The sequence below is a fragment of the Salmo salar genome, chromosome 27 (genome assembly GCF_965601325.2).
Source record: "Salmo salar chromosome 27, fSalSal1, whole genome shotgun sequence".
Lineage (NCBI taxonomy): Eukaryota > Metazoa > Chordata > Actinopteri > Salmoniformes > Salmonidae > Salmo > Salmo salar.
Genome location: NC_138317.1, coordinates 5,314,286 through 5,336,801, shown reverse-complemented (window position 1 = coordinate 5,336,801; position 22,516 = coordinate 5,314,286). Strand labels below are relative to the sequence as shown.

The following is a 22,516-nucleotide window of genomic DNA, read 5'->3' as shown; positions in this document are numbered from 1 at the left end:
TCACAGACAACAATGAGACAGCCTATAGGGAGGAGGTCAGAGACCTGGCCATGTGGTGCCAGGACAACAACCTCCCCCTCAACGTGATCAAGACAATGGACCGAGAACACCCCCATTCTCATCGACGGGGCTGCAGTGGAGCAGGTTGAGAGCTTCAAGTTCCTTGGTGTCCACATCACCAACAAACTAACATGGTCCAAGCACACCAAGACAGTCGTGAAGAGGTCACGACAAAACCTATTCCCCTTGAGGAGACTAAAAAGATTTGGCATGGGTCCTCAAAAGGTTCTATAGCTGCACCATTGAGAGACACCTGACTGGTTGCATCACTGCCTAGTATGGCAACTGCTCGGTCTCTGACCGCAAGGCACTACAGAGGGTAGTGCGAACAGCCCAGTACATCACTGGGGCCAACCTTCCTGCCATCCAGGACCTCTATACCAGGCAGTGTCAGAGGAAGGCCCTAAAAATTGTCAAAGACTCCAGCCACCCTTGTCATGGACCTAGACTTGAGAAAAACAGTCTTTGAGGCTTCTAAACAGCTTCTACCCCTTCTAAGCCATCAGATGACCTGGCCTCCACAATCACCCGACCTCAACCCAAATGAGATGGTTTGGGATGAGTTGGACCACAGCGTTTAGGAAAAGCAGCCAACAAGTGCTCAGCATATGTAGGAACTCCTTCAAGAGTGTTGGAAAAGCATTCCATGTGAAGCTGGTTGAGAGAATGCCAAGAGTGTGCAAAGCTTTCATCAAGGCTTTGAAGAATCTCAAATATAAAATATATTTTGATTTGTTTAACACTTTTTTGGTTACTACATGATTTCATGTGTGTTTTTTCATAGTTTTGATGTCTTCACTATTATGCTACAATGCAGAAAATAGTAAAAATAAAGAAAAACCCTTGAATGAGTAGGTGTGTCCAAACTTTAGGCTGGTACTGTATATAATATGGTAATTTAATAGTCTCTGTGAGTATACCCACCTGACAGTGCAGCTCATCAGCACTGATCCTAAGGCCTGCTGTGGACGACTCCGTTTCCCCATTAGCAGTACTGGGGTCGGCAGCCAGCAGGTCCAGAGTCCTCAGGGTATGGATATAGAAGTCCTTCTTCAGACCAAGAGATCCCTCCAACACCATGATAGAGTCCGCTGCCTGTTCTTTCAGCTGCAATAGGAGACAGTGACACAGCACCATGTAATCCCTCAGGTCATTCACTCATGTTTTAAAATGGTGTTCCGTTGTCTAATATGTCCTGAGGAAAATAGCAGACTCACCACGCTCAGGATATTTTCGGTCAACTCTTTCTCCTGCTGCACAATATTCAACCTATAGACAACATGGAAAAGGAATGCAACGCTGTACTGATAAACATCCTGTCATACCTACAGCAATACCAATTTAGTTCTGAAAGCAGAAGGAGAACCAAAGAACCTACATGTTCATCTGATGAGGCCCAGGTTTTGTCTGTTTTTCTGGAAAACTACTTAACACAATGGTTCGTATGGCCCTTCGAGAGACAAAATATGGATACAATTATTAGAAATGACAGAATTATGTCAACCTGGTGGTCTATTACACAGTACAATCAATCCTCCTCCGCAGTACCCATTCTCACCAGCGGTTGTAGATGATGACAGCCATGGCAGTGGTGGGAGGCAAGGTGGACAGATCCAGGTCAACATGTTTCACTCCAGGTGGAACCTTACTCACACACAGCAGCTCATTCAGCAGCATGTTCAACACAGGAATAGTCAAGCTGGAGGGAAAAAGGATGTGTCAATTCAATATGAAACACCTACATAAAAACGAACAAAAACCACACTACTATGCTAGCTTTTCAGGGTAACGGAATAACAACAAATTCTCAAATAAAAAGAGTCACTGCAAACGTTTCTACATCACACTCACCCTTTCTCCAATACATCTAGATCCCACTTCAAGTGTGCTGCTACTTTAAGAGCCAACAGCTTCAGAGTGCGGTTCCTGCGGTTGTCTGCAGGAGGCTGGACTTGGTTCTGCTCATTCACAGAGGGCTTGGCCGCTTGTTCAAGGAACTGGATGACAAGCTGCACTGGAACAGGATCTGAAGGAAGGAAACATATATACGTTTTCAGTCAAACAAACCAGTCAAGTTTGAGTCCCCTCATGTCTAAGTTCAATCACTGCTACCAATATGGTTATGCCAATCAGATCTGGACCAATATTCAGAGAGGATTCTCTTTCTCTCAGCAGACCTGGATGGGACTTCTGGAGGTGGTTCTCCAGCAGCATCTCATCCAGGAGAAACTCGAACCAGGAGGTCTGAGGAGGAGTGCTCGGCCGGCTGCCGCTCACAGCCACACGGTCTGCCGCCTCTGCACTCATCTCCACCTGTCAGTGTCACACAGTCTTGGTTACACTTAGGCTATTCATAGATGCCAATTCTATTCACGAAGGCATCTTCCATCCGGGGGGGTGGGATCGTTATAAGGTTAGGGTTCCCACACGGCCATATTTCCACGTTACAATGCTTGTTCACGGAAGACAGAGGTGATCGACCACCTGTACTAATTATCTAGCGGCCCCCGAACACCTGTGTAATGGAAGGATGCCAGAAAAGTGTTGTAACTGAAAAGAAATACGGTCCTGCTACAACTGTTAAACCGGTTACAACAGTGTACAGTAACTAACTATGTTTTGCATTTGTGAAATTATTTTTATGTGATGTGAAAGTAGAGGATTTTATGTTAACAAAACCATATCGCAAGGAGAGTCTATTAACATTTCTAAATGTTAAAACAGAGAGTGTCTGGATTGTAGTCCCCATGGTCCCAGCTGTGGGCGATACTTACATCTGAGAACCCTAGGGATAAGATAGAATGCTTCCTTGGCTTCTGGAGAGCAAGGTTACATGATGCTTACATTTTTAAGAAGCTAACAATGCTTGTTAGAAATTCCACCTCAAAGCGCTGAAAAACAATCCTCAGTAAGCAACAAGAAATTGCAATTTCATATTGAATTGAAATTGCAATTACCTAATCTCCTAAATTATAATGGAATTAATCCCAATTTAAAATAAATTCACTGGTTTGCCATAAATAGTAGTTCCCTTCTGATCCCAACCGGGATTTCGGAAGTGCAGGGAATTCGAAAGTTTTGCAACCTAAACCCTGTAGCTCTGGTCGCGTTCGCTCACTACACCCTGGACCAGATACTTAACACAGCCACAAAGTCATATACCCCGCCTATTTCTACAATTTCTCTTCTTAAAATCTGATTTTAAACCTAACGACAATATAACCTTACACCCAACCTCAAATTAAAAACAAATGTTTGTTTTCATAAATATTTACGATATAGCCAAATTGATTGTGGCTGTGCTATCTAGTGGAAACACTGGACCCAGAGCTACCAACCCTGCAAGCTCACTTTTCCAAAATGCTACCTAGTAGCTAAGTAACCAAATGTCTAATGGATATTAAATAGTAAATCCAAAACCAGTCTAATTTAAGTTATACAAATATCAAAATCCTAAAGAAATTAAGCTAAAGAGAAAAACATCTGATGAGGTGCACAATCAAGCAAACAAAAGTTAGCTGGCTAGCTATCTAAACTAATGTTAGCAGCTAGCGGTTGATGGTAGCTAGGTGGGTTTCCCTAATATTATCAAGCTGGCAAATGTAAATGCATGAGAGTTTACCTTTTTTGAGTTTGCAATTCTAAAAATATTCAGAAAGGTTTAATGTTTTGACACCTAACGTTAGCTAGCTTACTCCAAGATGCTTTCTAATGATTTGCTTTGCTCAATAAACACTCATGACGTCATTTCCGGATCCGCTCCAATCATGAACGTGGTTATCTTGCACCTTTTTTTGCGCATCGTGCACTTGCATTTGTACTTTATCTGACAGTCTTCACAAATTGCAGATGTTTGCCTAATCTTCCCATTCATCTACCTATTTGTTAGTTTAAAAAAAGATGGAAACATTAACAAGCTATTACATAACTTCCATGGACAGTTTGGATGAACTTTATTATGCCAGTAACATATTTTCTTCAATTCAAATTACTACAACCAAAAACAATTTCCAGGCAGACTGATGAATAGTCTGACATTTGTTTGACAAGTCTAATCCAATACCTCCAGTGGTGGACCACTGATGTTACTTTTGTGGCTCTTATACAGATTTACATAATGCTGTGGTCCATATGACTGAAAATGTAATTCCTCCATCTGTGGGTTCATCATACACTACATTACAAAAAGTATGTGGACATCTTCTCGTCGAACATCTCATTCCAAAATCATGGGCATTAATATGGAGTTGGTCACCCCTTTCTGCTACAACAGCATCCACTCTTCTTGGAAGGCTTTCCACTAGATGTTGGAACATTGTTGCGGGGACTTGCTTCTATTCAGCCACAAGCGCAATAATGAGGTCGGGCACTTATGTTGGGCAATTAGTCCTGGCTCACAGTCGGCGTTCCAATTCATCCCAAAGGTTTTCAATGGGGTTGAGGTCAGGGCTCTGTGCAGGCCAGTCAAGTTCTTCCACACAGATCTCTACAAACCATTCTTTTGTGGACCTCGCTTAGTGCACGGGGGCATTGTCATGCTAAAATAGGAAAGGGCCTTCCCAAAACTGTTGCCACAAAGTTGGAAGCACAGAATTGTCTAGAATGTTATTGTATGCGTAAATATTTCTCTTCACTAGAACTAAGTGGCCTAGTCCTAACCATGAAAAACAGCCCCAGACCATTATCCCTCTACAACAAACTTTACAGTTGGCAGTATGTATTGGGGCAGGTAGCGTTCTACTGGCATCTGCCAAATCCTGTTTCGTTCGTTGGACTGTCAGATGGGGAAGCGTGATTCATCACTCCAGAGAATGCGTTTCCACTGTTCCAGAGACCAATGGCGGCGAGCTTTACACCACTTCAGCCTACGCTTGGCATTGCGCATGGAGTCTTAGGCTTGTTTGTAGCTGCTCGGCCCATTTCATGAAGCTCCCGACGAACAGTTATTGTGCTGACGTTGCTTCCAGAGGCAGTTTGGAAATGGGTAGTGAGTGTTGCAACCAAGGACAGACGATTTTTAAGCGCTCGGTGGTCCTGTTCTGTGAGCTTGTGTGGCCTACCACTTTGCTGGCTGAGCCGTTGTTGCTCCAATACTAATCCACTTCACAATAACAGCACTTACAGTTGACAGGGCAGCTCAGCAGGGCAGAAATTTGACAAGCTGACTTGTTGGAAAGGTGGCATCCTATGATGGTGCCAGTTTGAAAGTCAATGAGCTCTTCAGTAAGGCCATTCAACTGCCAACGTATCGCTATGGAGAATGCATGGCCGTGTGCTCGATTTTACACACCTGTCAACAACGGGTGTGGCTGAAATAGCCAAATCCACTAATTTGAAGAGGTGTCCACATCCTTTTGTATATACAGTTTAAGTCGGAAGTTTAAATACACCTTAGTCAAATACATTTAAACTCAGTTTTTCACAATTCCTGACATTTAATCCTATAAAAAATTCCCTGTCTTAGGTCAGTTAGGATCACCACTTTATTTTAAGAATGTGAAATGTCAGAATAATAGTAGAGAGAATGATTTATTTCAGCTTTTATTTCTTTCATTACACTCATTTAGTATTTGGTAGGATTGCCTTAAAATTGTTTAACTTGGGTCAAACATTTCAGGTAACTTCCAACAATAAGTTTGGTGAATTTTGGCCCATTCCTCCTGACAGAGCTGGTGTAACTGAGTCAGGTTTGTAGGCCTCCTTGCTCGCACACGCTTTTTCAGTTCTGCCCACAAATTTCCTATAGGCTTGAGGTCAGGGCTTTGTGATGCCCACTCCAATACCTTCACTTTGTTGTCCTTAAGCCATTTTGCCACAACTTTGGAAGTATGCTTGGGGTCGTTGTCCATTTTGGAAGACCCATTTGAGACCAAGCTTTATCTTCCTGACTGATTTCTTGAGATGTTGCTTCAATGTATCCACATCATTTTCCTGCCTCATGATGCCATCTATTTTGTGAAGTGCACTACATTTTACATTTACATTTTAGTCATTTAGCAGACGCTCTTATCCAGAGCGACTTACAGTAGTGAATGCATACATTTTATTTAATTTCATGCATTTTTTTTGTTGTTGTTGTACTGGCCCCCCGTGGGAATCGGACCCACAACCCTGGCGTTGCACACACCATGCTGGCATTGCAAACACCATGCTCTACCAACTGAGCCACAGGGAAGGCTAGTCCCTCCTGCAGCAAAGCACCCCCACAAAATGATGCTGCCACCCCCGTGCTTCACGGTTGGGATAGTGTTATTTGGCTTGCAAGCCTCCCCCTTTTTCTGCCAAACATAACGATGGTCATTATGGCCAAACAGTTCTATTTTTGTTTCATCAGACCAGAGGACATTTCTCCAAAAAGTACAATCTTTGTCCCCATGTGCAGTTGCAAATAATATTCCGTTTTTTTTATGGCGGTTTTGGAGCAGTGGCTTTTTCCTTGCTGAGCGGTCTTTCAGGTTATGTCGATATAAAACTGTGAAGGACCTCGGCGTTACTCTGGACCCTGATCTCTCTTTTGAAGAACATATCAAGACTGTTTCAAGGGCAGCTTTTTTCCATCTACGTAACATTGCAAAAATCAGAAACTTTCTGTCCACAAATGATGCAGAAAAATTCATCCATGCTTTTGTTACTTCTAGGTTGGACTACTGCAATGCTCTACTTTCCGGCTACCCGGATAAAGCACTAAATAAACTTCAGTTAGTGCTAAATACGGCTGCTAGAATCCTGACAAGAACCAAAAAATGTGATCATATTACTCCAGTGCTAGCCTCCCTACACTGGCTTCCTGTTAAGGCAAGGGCTGATTTCAAGGTTTTACTGCTAACCTACAAAGCATTACATGGGCTTGCTCCTACCGATCTTTCCGATTTGGTCCTGCCGTACATACCTACACATACGCTACGGTCATAAGACGCAGGCCTCCTAATTGTCCCTAGAATTTCTAAGCAAACAGCTGGAGGCAGGGCTTTCTCCTATAGAGCTCCATTTTTATGGAATGGTCTGCCTACCCATGTGAGAGATGCAGATTCGGTCTCAACCGTTACGTCTTTACTGAAGACTCATCTCTTCAGTGGGTCCTATGATTGAGTGTAGTCTGGCCAAGGAGTGTGAAGGTGAACGGAAAGGCTCTGGAGCAACGAACCGCTCTTGCTGTCTCTGCCTGGCCGGATCCCCTCTCTCCACTGGGATTCTCTGCCTCTAACCCTATTACAGGGGCTGAGTCACTGGCTTATTGGTGTTCTTCCATGCCGGCCCTACGAGGGGTGCGTCACTTGAGTGGGTTGAGTCACTGACGTGGTCTTCCTGTCTGGGTTGGCGCCCCCCCCTTTGGTTGTGCCGTGGCGGAGATCTTTGTGGGCTATACTCGGCCTTGTCTCAGGATGGTAAGTTGGTGGTTGAAGATATCACTCTAGTGGTGTGGGGGCTGTGCTTTGGCAAAGTGGGTGGGGTTATATCCTTCCTGTTTGGCCCTGTCCGGGGGTATCGTCGGATGGCGCCACAGTGTCTCCTGACCCCTCCTGTCTCAGCCTCCAGTATTTATGCTGCAGTAGTTTATGTGTCGGGTTGTCTAGGGTCAGTCTGTTATATCTGGAGTATTTATCCTGTCTTATCTGGTGTCCTGTGTGAATTTAAGTATGCTCTCTCTAATTCTCTCTTTCTTTCTTTCTCTCTCTCAGAGGACCTGAGCCCTAGGACCATGCCTCAGGACTACCTGACATGATGACTCCTTGCTGTCCCCAGTCCACCTGGCCGTGCTGCTGCTCCAGTTTCAACAGTTCTGCCTGCGGCTATGGAACCCTGACCTGTTCACCGGACGTGCTACCTGTCCCAGACCTCCTGTTTTCCATTCTCCAGAGACAGCAGGAGCGGTAGAGATTCTCTCAATGATCGACATTTACTCTTGAGGTGCTGACTTGTTGCACCCTCGACAACTGTGATTATTATTATTTGACCATGCTGGTCATTTATGAACATTTGAAAATCTTGGCCATGTTCTGTTATAATCTCCACCCGGCACAGCCAGAAGAGGACTGGCCACCCCTCATAGCCTGGTTCCTCTCTAGGTTTCTTCCTTGGTTTTGGCCTTTCTAGGGAGTTTTTCCTAGCCACAGTGCTTCTACACCTGCATTGCTTGCTGTTTGGGGTTTTAGGCTGGGTTTCTGTACAGCACTTTGAGATATCAGCTGATGTAAGAAGGGCTATATAAATACATTTGATTTGATTTAGGACTCGTTTTACTGTGGATATAGATACTTTTGTACCTGTTTCCTCCAGCATCTTCACTAGGTCCTTTCCTGTTGTTCTGGGATTGATTTGCACTTTTCGCACCAAAGTACGTTCATCTCTAGGAGACAGAACACATCTCCTTCCTGAGTGGAATGATGGCTGCGTGGTCCTATGGTGTTTATACTTGCGTACTATTGTTTGTAGAGATGAATGTTGTACTTTCAGGTGTTTGGAAATTGCTCCCAAGGATGAACCAGACTTGTGGAGGTCTACAATTTTTTTTCTGAGGTCTTGGCTGATTTCTTTAGATTTTCCCATGTCAAGCAAAGAGGCACTGAGTTTGAAGGTAGGCCTTGAAATACATTCACAGGTACACCTCCAATTGACTCAAATTATGTAAATTAGCCTATCAGAAGCTTCTAAAGCCATGACATCATTTTCTGGAATTTACCAAGCTGTTTAAAGGCACAGTCAACTTAGTGTATGTAAACTTCTGACCCACTGGAATTGTGATACAGTGAATTATAAGTGAAATAATCTGTCTGTAAACAATTGTTGGAAAAATTACTTGTGTTATGCACAAAGTAGATGTCCTAACCGACTTGCCAAAACCTATAGTTTGTTAACAAGAAATACTTCTGACTTCAACTGTATAGTGTATCTCTAACAATGAGGACAAAAAGTAACTTCACCTCAATAATTGTACATGTTGAAACTAGTGGAAACTCCTTTGGCAATTGGAGGGCTAGGTACCAGCTGGTTACTAGCCAGTTGACTGTTTTCACATCATGAACATTAATTAGGATACATCACCTTCCGAAAAAAGGCAAGAAGCATATATGACGCACAACATAAAATAGTATGTTTGCTAACTTCCTGTTGAGTTATGTTCTGAATTTACCATGGTTAAAAGGACCAGATCAACCATCTGCCACCATAACATGTGGCATACCGGCTCCAGAAGGACCCAACAGTTTAGAACAATCTATTCAAAGACGCATAGGCATAATTGTCTCTGAGGTAAAACATACAGGGAAGGGTCACTGAGTGTACAGATTCTGGTACACGAGACCGCTCCAAGAGCATATATTCTTTGCATTGACATTTCAGGAGAAAAACAGCAGATAGCAGCTTTGCAAAAGTCATTGCAGTTCAGCACTAGCAATAGCAAAACATTTGAGACAAGTATAACTAAAACACATCGTTGATAGACTTCATAGTTTCTTTGCATTTACAAATTCATCCACTTTCTTTACAATTTCCAGACATAGCAAGTTAGACTGGCATACTATGACAACCAGTAAAAGATCCAAGTTGACGGTAGCTCAAAATAGCCTCTTAAATGCCACTGCTTTAGCTATGTGACTTATAATTGTTCATTTGAGTGAACATTTTAGGTCAAGACTCAGGCTCCCGAGTGGCGCAGCGGTTTAAGGCACTACAGACCCTGGTTTGATACTGGGCTGTATCACAACCGGCCGTGATTGGGAGTCCCATAGGGCAGCACACAATTGGCCCAGCATCGTCCGTGTTAGGGTCATTGTAAATAAGAATTTGTTCTTAACTGACTTGCCTAGTTAAATAAATAAAAAAGACTAAGGCATCCAGAACAATAGGTTTTTAAAATGAAAAGCAACATAAATGGATAGCCTCAGAGCCTGCCTTCACTCCCCATAAGGCAGGGATCATCATCTAGATTCAGCCGCGGGCCGATTATTTCTTGAGCGGATGGTCAGGGGGCCAGAACATAATTACAAATCATTTCTACTTTCTAGTCTGCAAATTGACCGCAAGACACCCAGATATGTTTGACTAAAACAAAAGTATTTCAAACCCTGCATATACGATCACGTGGCTCTCTCTTTTCATAAATTAATAATCCACCTTCCGGAGACACCTGAAACCCCACCTCTTTAAGGAATACCTAGGATAGGATAAAGTAATCCTTCTAACCCCCCCTTAAAATATTTAGATGCACTATTGTAAAGTGGTTGTTCCACTGGATATCATAAGGTGAATGCACCAATTTGTAAGTCGCTCTGGATAAGAGCGTCTGCTAAATGACTTAAATGTAAATGTAAATAAATTAAAATCACTTGGAGCTGATTTCCTGATGTTTTGACAGGCTTTTCCATCGTCACACACACACTCACACACACACACACACACACACACACACACACACACACACACACACACACACACACACACACACACACACACACACACACACACACACACACACAGCATTCGGAAAGTAGTCCATTTCAGAATAAGGCTGTAACGTACCAAAATGTGGAAAAAGTCAAGTGGTCTGAATACTTTCCGAATGCACTGTGTATATTTTTTTCTCTCAGAAAACTTGGGGGGCCAAATACAACCACCCACGGGCCAAATTGGGGAATCTTGCCAAAAGGCTTAAGAGTGAGCTCTGGTCAACCTTATCCGCCCCTTCTCTTTTACATCATACAGAAGAAACGGGGGTGTGCTGGCAAATACATCCTAAGACGCAAAGTAGCAAACTTTAACTGTTAAAACACATATGCACTGCATGTGCGTCAATATTAAGAGGTAAATAATGACAAGAGAATAGTGGACCTGTCTCCCCTACATGCATGTGTGCTTTACTTTCACTCAAGACATCACAGTAATTAGTGTTTTGGAAAACAAAATACAGTACTATGACTCACATGGCATTGTGAACATCGCCCCTAACTATTCATTAAGAGTTTGACCACTTATCTGACATGCAATAATTGGGGGACCAACTGAATTTTCTCATCATGGATCTCAATCTGTTACATGTATGATTTGTTACTGTGCAGAATATCAAGACAATTTACACTGCCCGTAGAATGTCAAGGGGAGTGAATATTCAATCAACACTCTTCCACGGATTTTAAGAGAACCAACTGCGAAGGAGTTGTATTGCATCCAACTATGGTAACAGACACTGCAGAGACAGAAGAAAGTCTTGTCTCAGTAGTTACGCTGAAGCTGAGCTGTCTTCAGTACTGGAAGGAGATGACAGAGTTGACTTTGTAGACGTGATAGGACCTGTTCCAGAAAACCCTTGAGAAGTAGTTTGTGTAGGGCGAGTAGTTCATCTTTATCTCATGACAGAATCGTCCGTGTTTGGAGAAGGAGTACATCTCGCCTTTGTCATACACCACCTGGTGGAGGAAGGAGGGCAACAGTCAATGCAAGAAAAAACAGTCATGTGCAAGAAAGCAATCATGTATATAGGCTATATTTCTCAGAGCGTCGTTATGTACTGTAACAGTTTACTGTTTATCATCAAAGTGTGTGTGTGTGTGCGTGCCTGGTATAATGTTGCAGTATAGGGAGTGGTGTTCATAATACTCACATGGCTGTTGGCGATATCCAGCAGGTCTTTGATCCTGCAGCCCTTGGTATGACTCAACTCGTTGCACAGCGACTCTTCGATAATCACGTAGCTCGTCTTGTGCAAAGACAGAATCTTGTAGACATCTTCCGCAGACCTCATTGCATACACCTGGTATGTCTATTTGACGCAAAACACAAGGTTTCAAATGGGGGGATTGACAGAAGGAAAAAACAAATTACTAGGGAGATCAGCTATCCTATGTTTCAGGGGGAGATATGTTTTAACCTGTAGGATTAATAATATTTGTTCTATCTCATAATGTTTTCTCCTGTTTGCGTCTACTCTATTAAGTGCACACCATATGATTCAGGTAGCCCTACTCACATCCTCACTCCTCCTCAGCAGGTCAATGTCTGAGTAGAGAGGCAGACTGGTCACAGTCCAACCTGAGCACAGCTTCACCGAACCCAACAGCTGTGGGCTGCCCGCAAACACTGCCGCCATCGGGGCATGGGTCCTGGAGAGGAAAGAGAGGAACAGAGGCGGGACGGAAAGAAGAAGAGGGAGGGATGCAGAAATGGGTTGGTGGGTCAGAACCCTCAGTAAGAACGTACTGTGTAACCCTCAAGTCTGTATTAAATGATCTGTGTGAGAGGCAATGAGGCAGATTACACACTTTATCCAGTTCATCAGCTCGACTGTATCTGGGTCATAGAATTCCTGCAGCTCTGATAGTTCTGCTATGACACGGGGAAAGTACTGAAAGAAGGACAGAGGGTTATGCCAATTTAACATGTTACAAATGTCACCTTAATTGTTAAAGTTCAAAGCATGAGAATACTAATACATGATGATACTAACGTATATTGCAAACCTCACCTCTCTCCATAAACTGAATCCAATGATGGTTGGAACTGCTGTGCTCAATATCAGGGCCTGTTTGGGTAAAACAAGCAGCAAAAGATTAATGTTATATTTTTACATTATGAACAGATATGGTGCTTGTAGCCTAAAACAGACTGTGATAGTTAGGTATCACAGTCTGAAACAAAGCAATACAATTGTTTGGAAAGCTTCCTCTTACAAGCAGAATGAAATGACATTTGAACTTACTCTACTGGTTGTCTCTGCGGTTGTTCCTTATGCCTCTGGAAATTTGATAAGAAATATCTATTATTAACCTGACTTTTCAAGACGCTGGTACTGCACAGAGATTTCTATCACCTGACACATGCGCATAACCATGTACACACCTGCACGCGATCGGCTAGTATGCATGCAACATGTATTTACATCGTATGAGCGTGCCTCAGGTGATGAACAAACTGTGATAGCCACGCACAGCAGCCCACATGCGTTTTGAAGTCAGTTAAATAATACTTTCCTGGGAATATTTTGTCTCACATTTCCAACTGCATAAGGATGAAATCAGCTGACAACCAGTAGAGTAAGTTCAAATAAAATGTATTCAACATTCTGACTTGTAAGGGACTGTTTGGTGTTCTGGAATCTATTTGTTAGCTATGAAAATGGAGACGGAGGCATGTCCACACTCAAAGCGTAGAGGTTATGGTGATTGGAGACAATTGAATGGAAAATGCCTCTCTCACCAGTACCACAGGGTGGATGGACTTCAACCTTAGCCACCTGAACAAAGTCACCCAGAGCTCTGGCGAACACACGCCAAACGCTGTGAACATGCAGACGTATGGGGTCCACAAATACTTCATCCTGCGGGAGAACACCACGTGTGAACAATGACAGCCATTTTTTGTTTTCATGTCTGAAAGGTTATAGCAAGTAAACCTGAATCATTTAGGAACATACCCCTCAAAGACCATAGCCAGAGCCCCGAACAGCATTGTGTGGAAAACGTGGTAGATGACCTCGGGTTGCTCTCCTATTCGTCCATCTTCGAGTCTGAGGTTCGTTTTCATTGGCTCACCACTATCACCATGGAGACACAACAATTACTGAACGGCCATATGATGGTTCTTGTATTTGAAATCGACCATATTATGAGAACACAAAACAACAGCTTCTCTTGCCGTCTACTATGTGTAGTTTCTAACCTGAGCCTCCTGTAGATGGTCTGCAGTGTTGATATGAGACAGATAAGGAGGACCAGTAGGTAAAAAGGCAAGACTGATGCTTGGGTCAGCCGCAGGAAAAAGTCCTGACTGGGGGTCTGGAAGCATTCTTGACACAGGAGCCGGTTAGTCACAAAGTCTCTGAGGAAGAGAAACCATTCAATAATTTCATATTTACTGTTGTTCATTGCTAGTTAACATTATGATTGAACACTTAATATTACTACATTTACTACAATAAGATATCACACTAGAATTACCTTATCTTTGTCTTATTGCTGAATGCCAAATATTTGGGTCAGTTGTATGTTAGAAAGTGTTACAACTCACGTTGTTGTGTTGAGTCCGAATTTCACTTCAAGAAATTTCAAAATGAAATCACTCTCTCTGACTGGCATTAGTCGCTGGAAATCAAATTAGATGCATATTACATGAAAATGTTGATTTTCCAACTCAAATCCCATCTACTACAACATGTTGTGTGATTGTTAATCAGATGTTGCAATTTCCTTTCAAATACACATCCAGAGGGGGAACACTCCCATATTTCCAACAATGTTACAATATTGATGAAACTGAACCTAAACTCAGGGACTCTCACCTTGGCCACATAGCTGAAGGTGATCCCGGTGGTGAAGCAGAGGTAGAAATGCAGAAAGAGCTTCATCAGTCTGGCCACTAGGGGGCCCATCTTCATGTTTTGCTGAAAACAAGACCACAGACAACATTTGAAAGCGATTGTGGCAACTGCCAAAGCAACCTCTGATTATCTAACATTAGCAGCTTCCATCATCTTACCAAGTCTAATTTACGCCTTATGCTTCAATCAAACGTTCCCTCCATGTGCGAACGGTAGTGGATGTTCAATATTTCATAATTTTGTGTGCAAGGTGGAAGCTAACTTACAGCTCCAAAGCCTCACTGCTATTTGGTTTCACAGAGTAAGTCAGAAGCTCTCTCTACCTGGAAGTACCTCGCTAGCACTGAGCTGATGAGGAGGCTGAGCAAAGGAGAGCTGAGCAGGGCTGGGTTCTGGAATTGGAGGACGTAGGCCAGGAAGAGAGAGCTCAGGTACACCTTGTGAATGTCAGCCATCTTGTCAATCACACAGAGAGACAGAAAAGGGAGATACTGAGACTATATCCAATTGACTGAATACTTTGACATTTTATCATACCAAAATATCCTTCAGCAAATGTTTCATCTACAACAACCATGAAGACGGAAGTCAGCAAATATGTCTTCAAAATGAGATAATATCACAATAACTTTGGAGGGCAGTAAGTAAGTACCTTGCGGGACGGCACCAGGTCAAAGGAGTCGAGCAGGAACAGAGCCAGGCCCTGGATGAAGAGCACGTAGTGGCTGTGCTCCCACACCAGGATGAAGGTGAACGTGGTGGCACTCATCAGGAGGTAACAGAACATCTACAACACAGAGGGGAGAGCCATCATGCCAATTTTACCCACAGGAAAAAACCGACAGGTGGTATGATGAAACACAAACTTATCATATCCATATTCCCTATATCCCACACATAACGATGAGCTTACAGCTTTTAAATCAATTTAATTGAAAGCAATACACAGAATGTCTCACTCTATCCCTCTCCCTTACTCCAATGACCTAGGTGTTTAAAAAGCAATTTTTACATTTGGAGTAACATGCAAAGGTAGCTCACCTCTGAGGCTGAGTTAACGTTATTACTCAGGAATCCTGTTAAGGCTGCAACTTGGCAAGAGAAGTAAGGCAAGGCCCAGTTTTCCCGCAGTGGAATGGCATAGTCCACTTTGGTTGTGTCTGGTCTGGGGAGACAATGAATGAACAATGACAGAATTAAAACAAGTTACGTTGTAATGTCTGAATGCCTAGGAAGACCATGATAATGGCTATATCCTGATTCATCACACTTACACTTAAACACTTTCTCTCATGGATTTAACAATGGTGGAAACTACCCGCCAGCCAACACTCCTATGCTTTTAAATCCATGAGAGGGAGGGTACAAGTGCACACCTCTGGAAAAAGCAGGACAATGGGGAAACAGACATAGCCTGCATCGTAAGGCCCTGGTCAAAAGTAGTGCACACTATAAAGGGAATAGGGTGCCACTTGGGACACACACATTGTGTCTGATAGTGTGTCCATCTCCCACTCACCGGTTGATAACATACCAGGCCACAGCCAGTATGCCAGCCACGCACGTGCCACTCATCACCCAGCTGGACACGAAGAGGGCAGTGACGTAGACAGCCTGGAGGCCAAACACCACTCCGATGTAGAAGTATACTGGCTCTATTACATCCTGCAGGGTGGAGGAAACCCTACCAGTCAGACACACACAGAGTACATCACTAGCATCTTTATGGGTGATAAGACTGCAGGATGTGGGTAGGCAGCGCGTCAACTAACGCAAGTTGCCATGCAGTCAAAAACCACAAGTTCATGTCAGATCTTTTTGATCAAGGGAAAGAGATTATCTCTAGGTGGTGCACTGACCTGGCTTCCTGTGATTCTATAGAGCAGGCTAGTAATAAGCTCTGGGTACAGAGACAGGCGTTCCACTGCGTTAATGGTCTGACCAGACACAGTCCTGTTGTCTCTCATCAGCTCGTATATCCCTAAAGCAGAAAAACAACGAATCCATAAGACAGAAATAATAAGATGATGACGATGACTGAAAACCTTAGATGTAGTAACAGTATGGCAACATATGATAGTGTTACAGTATAACCGTAACTGGGTGAGACAGGTTGTCTCAGGTTTGGATATCAAAACCACTGATTTGTATTGGATACTGGTTTGTTTGGGGAAAGATTAGGTTATTACCTCTTTCAAAGGAGGGTGCTGTCAACATGTGTTTGTAGTAGTAATAGTAGAGTCCACTGCCACCCTGGAAGGTGATTTCCCGTTCCAGCTCCTGAAACAAAATAAACACAAAGGCAGGGTAAGCACTGTTCATATTCCTGTTAACACCTGGCCATTATCTAACGATGTATTAGAGAGAGAAAGAGAGAGAGCGAGCGAGAGAGAAATGGATTGGGGAAGACCCAGCGCTACCCTAGCCTGGTTACTAGTCTGTAGGTTATCATTCCACTCCTTGCTACTCCTTGTCATGCAAGTGTGGCATGACAAGGAGTGGTAAGGAGTGGAATGGTAGCACAAACAGACTAGTACCCAGGCTAGCGCTACCCACCTGTCTGCTAGAAAACCAGAACTTCCTCTCGTGGTAGGTGTAGAGATACACTGCATACATCATGCCACATGTAACTGCTGCCAGGCATCCGAAGAACAGCTTCACTAGACTCTGAAGCATAACCGCTGCGGAGTGGGGGTAGAGTACGTTTGAACATCACGTTATTGTCAGACAAAAGTCACACATTACCCAATGCACGTCTTTTACTGTGTGATTGTGTCAATCAGTGAGTAAACCTTGTACCCAGGCTATTTGCACATAGCATTGGAGGAAGTATCTGGTGAAAGAGATTCATCGGTGAGAGGCTCCATCCCTACCCTTACAGTGAGAAAATAACAAGAGATCCACTCACATCTGCAGGCGCTCCGGTTTCTTTTGACAGGAGAGGGCTTCTGACTGTCTGCCTCCTCCTTTTTATCTTCTTCCTTCTTCTCCTCCTCCTCTTCATCTTCCTTCTCTTTATCCTGAACCCCACAGGTAGCTCCATCTGTGTCCTCTGAACACTTCTCCTTCAGACTAACCTTGTCCACTGGTAAAAGAAAAGGAATACATTACAACTTCACCCACATACATTTATTTCCTGGCTGTCACCAAACCATGCAGGCCTACAGTTGACACCTATTGAGTGTGGTTGGTTACTTGTAAAATTCTCTGAGCAAGGTTCAGATTCACATTGCTGGTGTTCCTCCTCTTCTCCCTCCTTTACCACAGTTTTCCGGCATCTCAACCCTGCCATATCCTGTTAAACCACAAGAGGCATATTCACATTATGGGTCAGACACCCTGGCCTAACATAATCCACACAGCTAACGTAACTGCAGCTAGTTCCTGGCTAACTAGCTATCATTCTAGCTAACTAGCAGCTAACGTTACTTCTGGCCTGCTAGATAACGTTAACGTTAATTAACAATGTTAAGGTTAGCTAGTCTGCAAACAAGCGAGTCTGCTAGCTAGCTAACCAAAATTAGCATACTGACAATGTCCTAGCAAATTATGACATATCTGTACAAACAGGTAGCTATCTAGATGGCTAAGCTAACGAATACCTAGCTACCTACCAGAGATTCACAGCAATTCCATGACATTAACAGAGCTACTACTACTAGCTTGCTAATACTTAGCTAGCTAACGAGTTTGTTTTCGAACTTGATTCAACGAATGACTAACGAGCTAGCTAGCGACTCCCTGTCCTCAAGCGATTTCTTTAACCAACCATTTCTTCCCTACTGTCGTCAACCCTTCTCCTACACACTAGATGGCAGTGTGGAAACTAGCTAAATGTTTCTGTTAGAACTCCCGAGGAAGAAGTCTTCAACATAGCTAGGTCTAAACCAGGAAAATAAACACACAAAAAAAGAGTGCATCAGGAGTGCATTCTACTAAAACTGTTCGGAACTCCGGTATCAATCGTTGATAAACAAACAATACAACTTTAGTCGGTGTGGCGGTGGTTCGGCAGGGCTGTAACTGGGTCAGAAATGGTAGGAGATAGTGATGGGGAAGAAAGTGAAACAAGTATGGAGCAGTGGTACAAATAAAGGGGGGAGTAGAAAATAGAAAAAGAAAGGGGGCAGGGGTTTGAAGGGGAGCGAGAGGTCTATGAAGGCACAGAGGAGGCTGAAAATGAAGTTTGAGGAGAACAACATTTTCCAAGGCTAGCGGCAGTTCGTTGGTAGAGAGTGTCGAGGAAGGGCAAGATATGTCGTGAGGTGAGGAGGAGCATAAAGTGATTCTGAAGTTTAGGGAGGAAGGGCGGGTTGGGGCAATGAGTCCGATAAGGTTGACGGCTGTGATAAAATAGTTGATTGGGTAAGTTGTCAGTGCTAAAGTGTTAAGAGATGCAGCTTGTTGTTGTGTAAGAACATTGTGCAGAGGGAAAAATCTCACAGAGTGAAACAAATAGGGAAGTGTAAGGTGGTGTCGAGCAGCTGGACTGATCAAGCAGGGAAGCAGTGGATTAAAGGGGTGATAACAGGAGTGCCTGTGAGTGTTAGCACTAAAGAGGTACGCGACAACATTCTAGTGAATATTCAAAGATTGCAAGCAACAAGGGGTGGAGTTAGGGTTGGATAGCCTGTCTATTCTGTTACGCTTCAAGGACAGGGTACTGCCAAATAAAGTAACCATAGGATATATGAGTTATTATGTGAGGGCTTATGTACCCATATGGTGGGTGTGAGGCAATGTTGCAGTGGAGGTGCAACAACAGAGTGGAGAGAAGGGTGTCATATGCTGAGGCAGTGAGAGTGGTCCAGGTCTTGGGAGATACAGGTTCAAGGGAGAGATGGGTAGGAGTATCTAGGCCGGGGATTACGTGGCAGGTAGATAGATAATAGAAAGCTGGTATGTTCATAGCAGGAGCTGTCAATAGCACTGCTAAAGTAGTTTAAAACGGAGAGGATTCAGCTCATAGTGAAAGCGGCTGGGAGACATCTGAGTATGACAGGGTTGACATGGGAAGAGGTTAGAGTCATGTATTACTGGATCTTTTTTATGGTGGTAGTACTACAATGTAATGCTCGAAGTCTGTTGGCTAATTGGCAGGAGTTCAAGCAGTTCACTGCCGGCTAATCCTGATGTGATTTGTGTGCAGGAAACATGGCTCAAACCGACTGGAGTTTATCATACAAGGATATGTAGTGGTTCGTAGGGACAGAGATGTAGGGGGAGGGGTATGTGCCCTTTGATTAGATGTTCAGGAGCCTTATGGCTTGGGGGTTGAATCTGTTTAGAAGCCTCTTGGACATAGACTTGGCACTCCGGTACCGCTTGCCGTGCTGTAGCAGAGAGAACAGTCAATGACTAGGGTGGCTGGAGTCTTTGACAATTTTTAGGGCCTTCCTCTGACACCGTCTGGTCCTGGATGGCAGGAAGCTTGGCCTCGGTGATGTACTGGGCCGTACGCATTACCCTCTGTAGACCGAGCAGTTGCCATACAAGGCAGTGATGCAACCCGTCAGGATGCTCTCGATGGTGCAGCGGTAAAACCTTTTGAAGATCTGAGGACCCGTGCCAAATCTTTTCTGTCTCCTGAGGGGGAATAGGTTTGGTCGAGCCCTCTTCACGACTGTCTTGGTGTGCTTGGACCATGTTAGTTTGTTGGTGATGTAGACACCAAGGAACTTTTAAGCTCTCAACCTGCTCCACTGCAGCCCCGTCGATGAGAATGGGGGCGTGCTCGGTCCTCCTTTTCCTGTAGTCCACAATAATCTCCTTTGTCTTGATCACGTTGAGGGACAGGTTGTTGCCCTTGCACCACACGGTCAGGTCTCTGACCTCCCTTTAGGCTGTCTCAACGTTGTCGGTGATCATGCCTACCACTGTTGTGTCATCGGCAAACATAACAAAGGTGTTGGAGTCGTGCCTGGCCGTGCAGTCATGAGTGAACAGGGAGTACAGGAGGGGACTGAACACGCAACCCTGAGGGGCCCTCATGTTGAGGATCAGCGTGGCGGATGTGTTGTTATCTACCCTTACCACCTAGGGGCGACCCGTCGGGAAGTCCAGGATCCAGTTGCAGAGGGAGGTGTTTAGTCTCAAGGTCCTAAGCTTAGGGATGAGCTTTTAGGGCACTATGGTGTTGAACCCTGAGCTGTAGTCAATGAATAGCATTCTCACATAGGTGTTCCTTTTGTCCAGGTGTGAAAGGGCAGTGTGGAGTGCAATAGAGATTGCATCATCTGTGGATCTGTTGGGGCAGTACTCAAATTGGAGTGGGTCTAGGGTTTCTGGGATAATGCTGTTGATGCCTTTCAAAGCATTTCATGGCTACAGACGTGAGTGTTACGGGTTGGTAGTCACTTAGGCAGGTTACCTTAGTGTTCTTGGGCACAGGGACTATGGTGGTCTGCTTGAAGCATGTTGGTATTACAGACGCAGACAGGGAGAGGTTGAAAATGTAAGTGAAGACACTTGCCAGTGGGTCAGTGCATGCTTGTGTAACTGTGTAGGTTCCGTCCCCCTCTTCGCCCCAACCTGGGCTCGAACCAGGGACCCTTGCACACATCAACAACTGACACCCACGAAGCATCGTTACCCATCGCGCCACAAAAGCAGCGGCCGTTGCAACACAAGGGGAAACCCTACTTCAAGTCTCAGAGCGAGTGACGTCACTGATTGAAACGCTATTAGCGCGCACCACCGCTAACTAACTAGCCATTTCACATCGGTTACACTTGGAGTACACGTCCTGGTAATCCGTCTGGCCCAGCGGCCTTGTGAATGTTGATCTGTCCTGAACAGCTGATGCTGTCATGCGTGTTTCAGTATTACTTGCCTCGAAGCGAGCATAGAAGTTATTTGGGTTGTCTGGTAGGCTCGCGTCACTGGGCATCTCTCGGCTGTGCTTCCCTTTGTAGTCTGTAATAGTTTGCAAGCCCTGCCACATCCAACGAGTGTCGGAGTCGGTGTAGTACGATTCGATCTTAGTCCTGTATCGAAGCTTTTCCTGTTTGATGGTTCGTCGGAGGGCATAGCGGGATTTCTTATAAGCTTCCGGGTTAGAGTCCCGCTCCTTGAAAGCGGCAGCTCTACCCTTTAGCTCAGTGCAAATGTTGCCTGTAATCCATGGCTTCTGGTTGGGGTATGTACGTGCAGTCACTGTGGGGACAACATCCTCGATGCACTTATTGGTGAAGCCAGTGACTGATGTGGTGTACTCCTCAATGCAATCAGAAGAATCCTGGAACATATTCCAGTCTGTGCTAGCAAAACAGTCCTGTAGTTTAGCATCTGCTTCATCTGACCACTTTTTATAGACCAAGTCACTGGTGCTTCCTGTTTTAATTTTTGCTTGTAAGCAGGAATCAGGAGGATATAGTTATTCTCAGATTTGCTATATGGAGGGCGAGGGAGAGCTTTGTACGTGTCTCTGTGTGTGGAGTAAAGGTGGTCTAGTTTTTCCGTCTAGTTGCACATTTAACATGTAGATAGAAATTAGGTAAAACAGATTTAAGTTTCCCTACATTAAAGTCACCGGCCACTTGGAGCTCAATGCAAATCAATTTATAACATTTTTGACATGCGTTTTTCTGGATTTATTTGTTGTTATTCTGTCTCTCACTGTTCAAATAAACCTACCATTAAAATTATAGACTGATCATTTCTTTGTCAGTGGGCAAACGTACAAAATCAGCAGGGGATGAAATACTTTTTTCCCTCACTGTAGTTAACTAGTGATTAAGTTAAGATTTGATTGTTTTTTATAAGATAAGTTTAATGCTAGCTAGCAACTTACCTTGGCTCCTTGCTGAATTCGCATAGCAGGTGGTCAGCCTGCCACGCAGTCTCCTCCTGTAGTGCAATGTAATCGGCCATAATCGGCATCCAAAAATGAAAACTTGAAATCAGCCCTAATCAGCCCTAAAACAGTACATCGGTCGACCTCTAGACATTATCATACATTTCCTTTAGACTAACATTTAGTTTTCAACAGCTGAGATTTGTATAAACCTTGCTGTCTGTTTCTCTGACATTTGCAACATTGTTTCAATATTCAAATTCGATCTCCAGCTGTCTCATAGTAATGAACGAGTCGGGACGAGACAGACAGGCAGGCAGCGTTTCTCAGCCAGTCAAATCATGAATCAGCTA

General features: G+C 44.0%; 2 protein-coding genes across 4 annotated transcripts in view; both read right to left on the bottom strand.

The window, feature by feature from the left end:
- The window catches only part of ints8 (integrator complex subunit 8), a 29,046-nt gene extending 25,227 nt beyond the window's left edge, over positions 1–3,819 (bottom strand). The window contains exons 1-7 of one of the 2 annotated variants that reach the window (XM_014176826.3): positions 3,683–3,819; positions 2,238–2,373; positions 1,912–2,086; positions 1,619–1,759; positions 1,439–1,510; positions 1,278–1,329; positions 985–1,167 (exon numbers count right to left, since the gene is read on the bottom strand). In XM_014176826.3, coding sequence (XP_014032301.1) covers positions 985–1,167; positions 1,278–1,329; positions 1,439–1,510; positions 1,619–1,759; positions 1,912–2,086; positions 2,238–2,367 — 753 coding nt within the window. In that variant the 5' untranslated portion in view covers positions 2,368–2,373; positions 3,683–3,819. 2 annotated transcript variants of the gene reach the window in all.
- Positions 3,820–10,884: 7,065 nt separating this feature from the next.
- Positions 10,885–18,597, bottom strand: LOC106588222 (dpy-19 like 4). Of its 2 annotated transcripts, none has more exons than XM_014177001.3 (20): positions 18,138–18,597; positions 17,564–17,663; positions 17,277–17,453; positions 16,925–17,049; positions 16,558–16,648; positions 16,228–16,349; positions 15,888–16,033; positions 15,410–15,533; positions 15,021–15,155; positions 14,692–14,823; positions 14,330–14,431; positions 14,059–14,132; positions 13,711–13,869; positions 13,466–13,585; positions 13,249–13,369; positions 12,518–12,574; positions 12,315–12,397; positions 12,023–12,155; positions 11,657–11,815; positions 10,885–11,462 (listed from the first exon to the last, which is right to left on the bottom strand). In XM_014177001.3, exons 1-20 carry the CDS (start codon positions 18,138–18,140, stop codon positions 11,298–11,300), a joined length of 2,328 nt encoding a protein of 775 aa, XP_014032476.1. In that variant the 5' UTR covers positions 18,141–18,597; the 3' UTR covers positions 10,885–11,297. The 2 variants fall into 2 exon arrangements, with proteins under 2 accessions (XP_014032476.1, XP_014032475.1); XM_014177000.3 differs by having other exon boundaries at positions 17,983–18,596.
- Between the last annotated feature and the right edge of the window lie 3,919 nt (positions 18,598–22,516).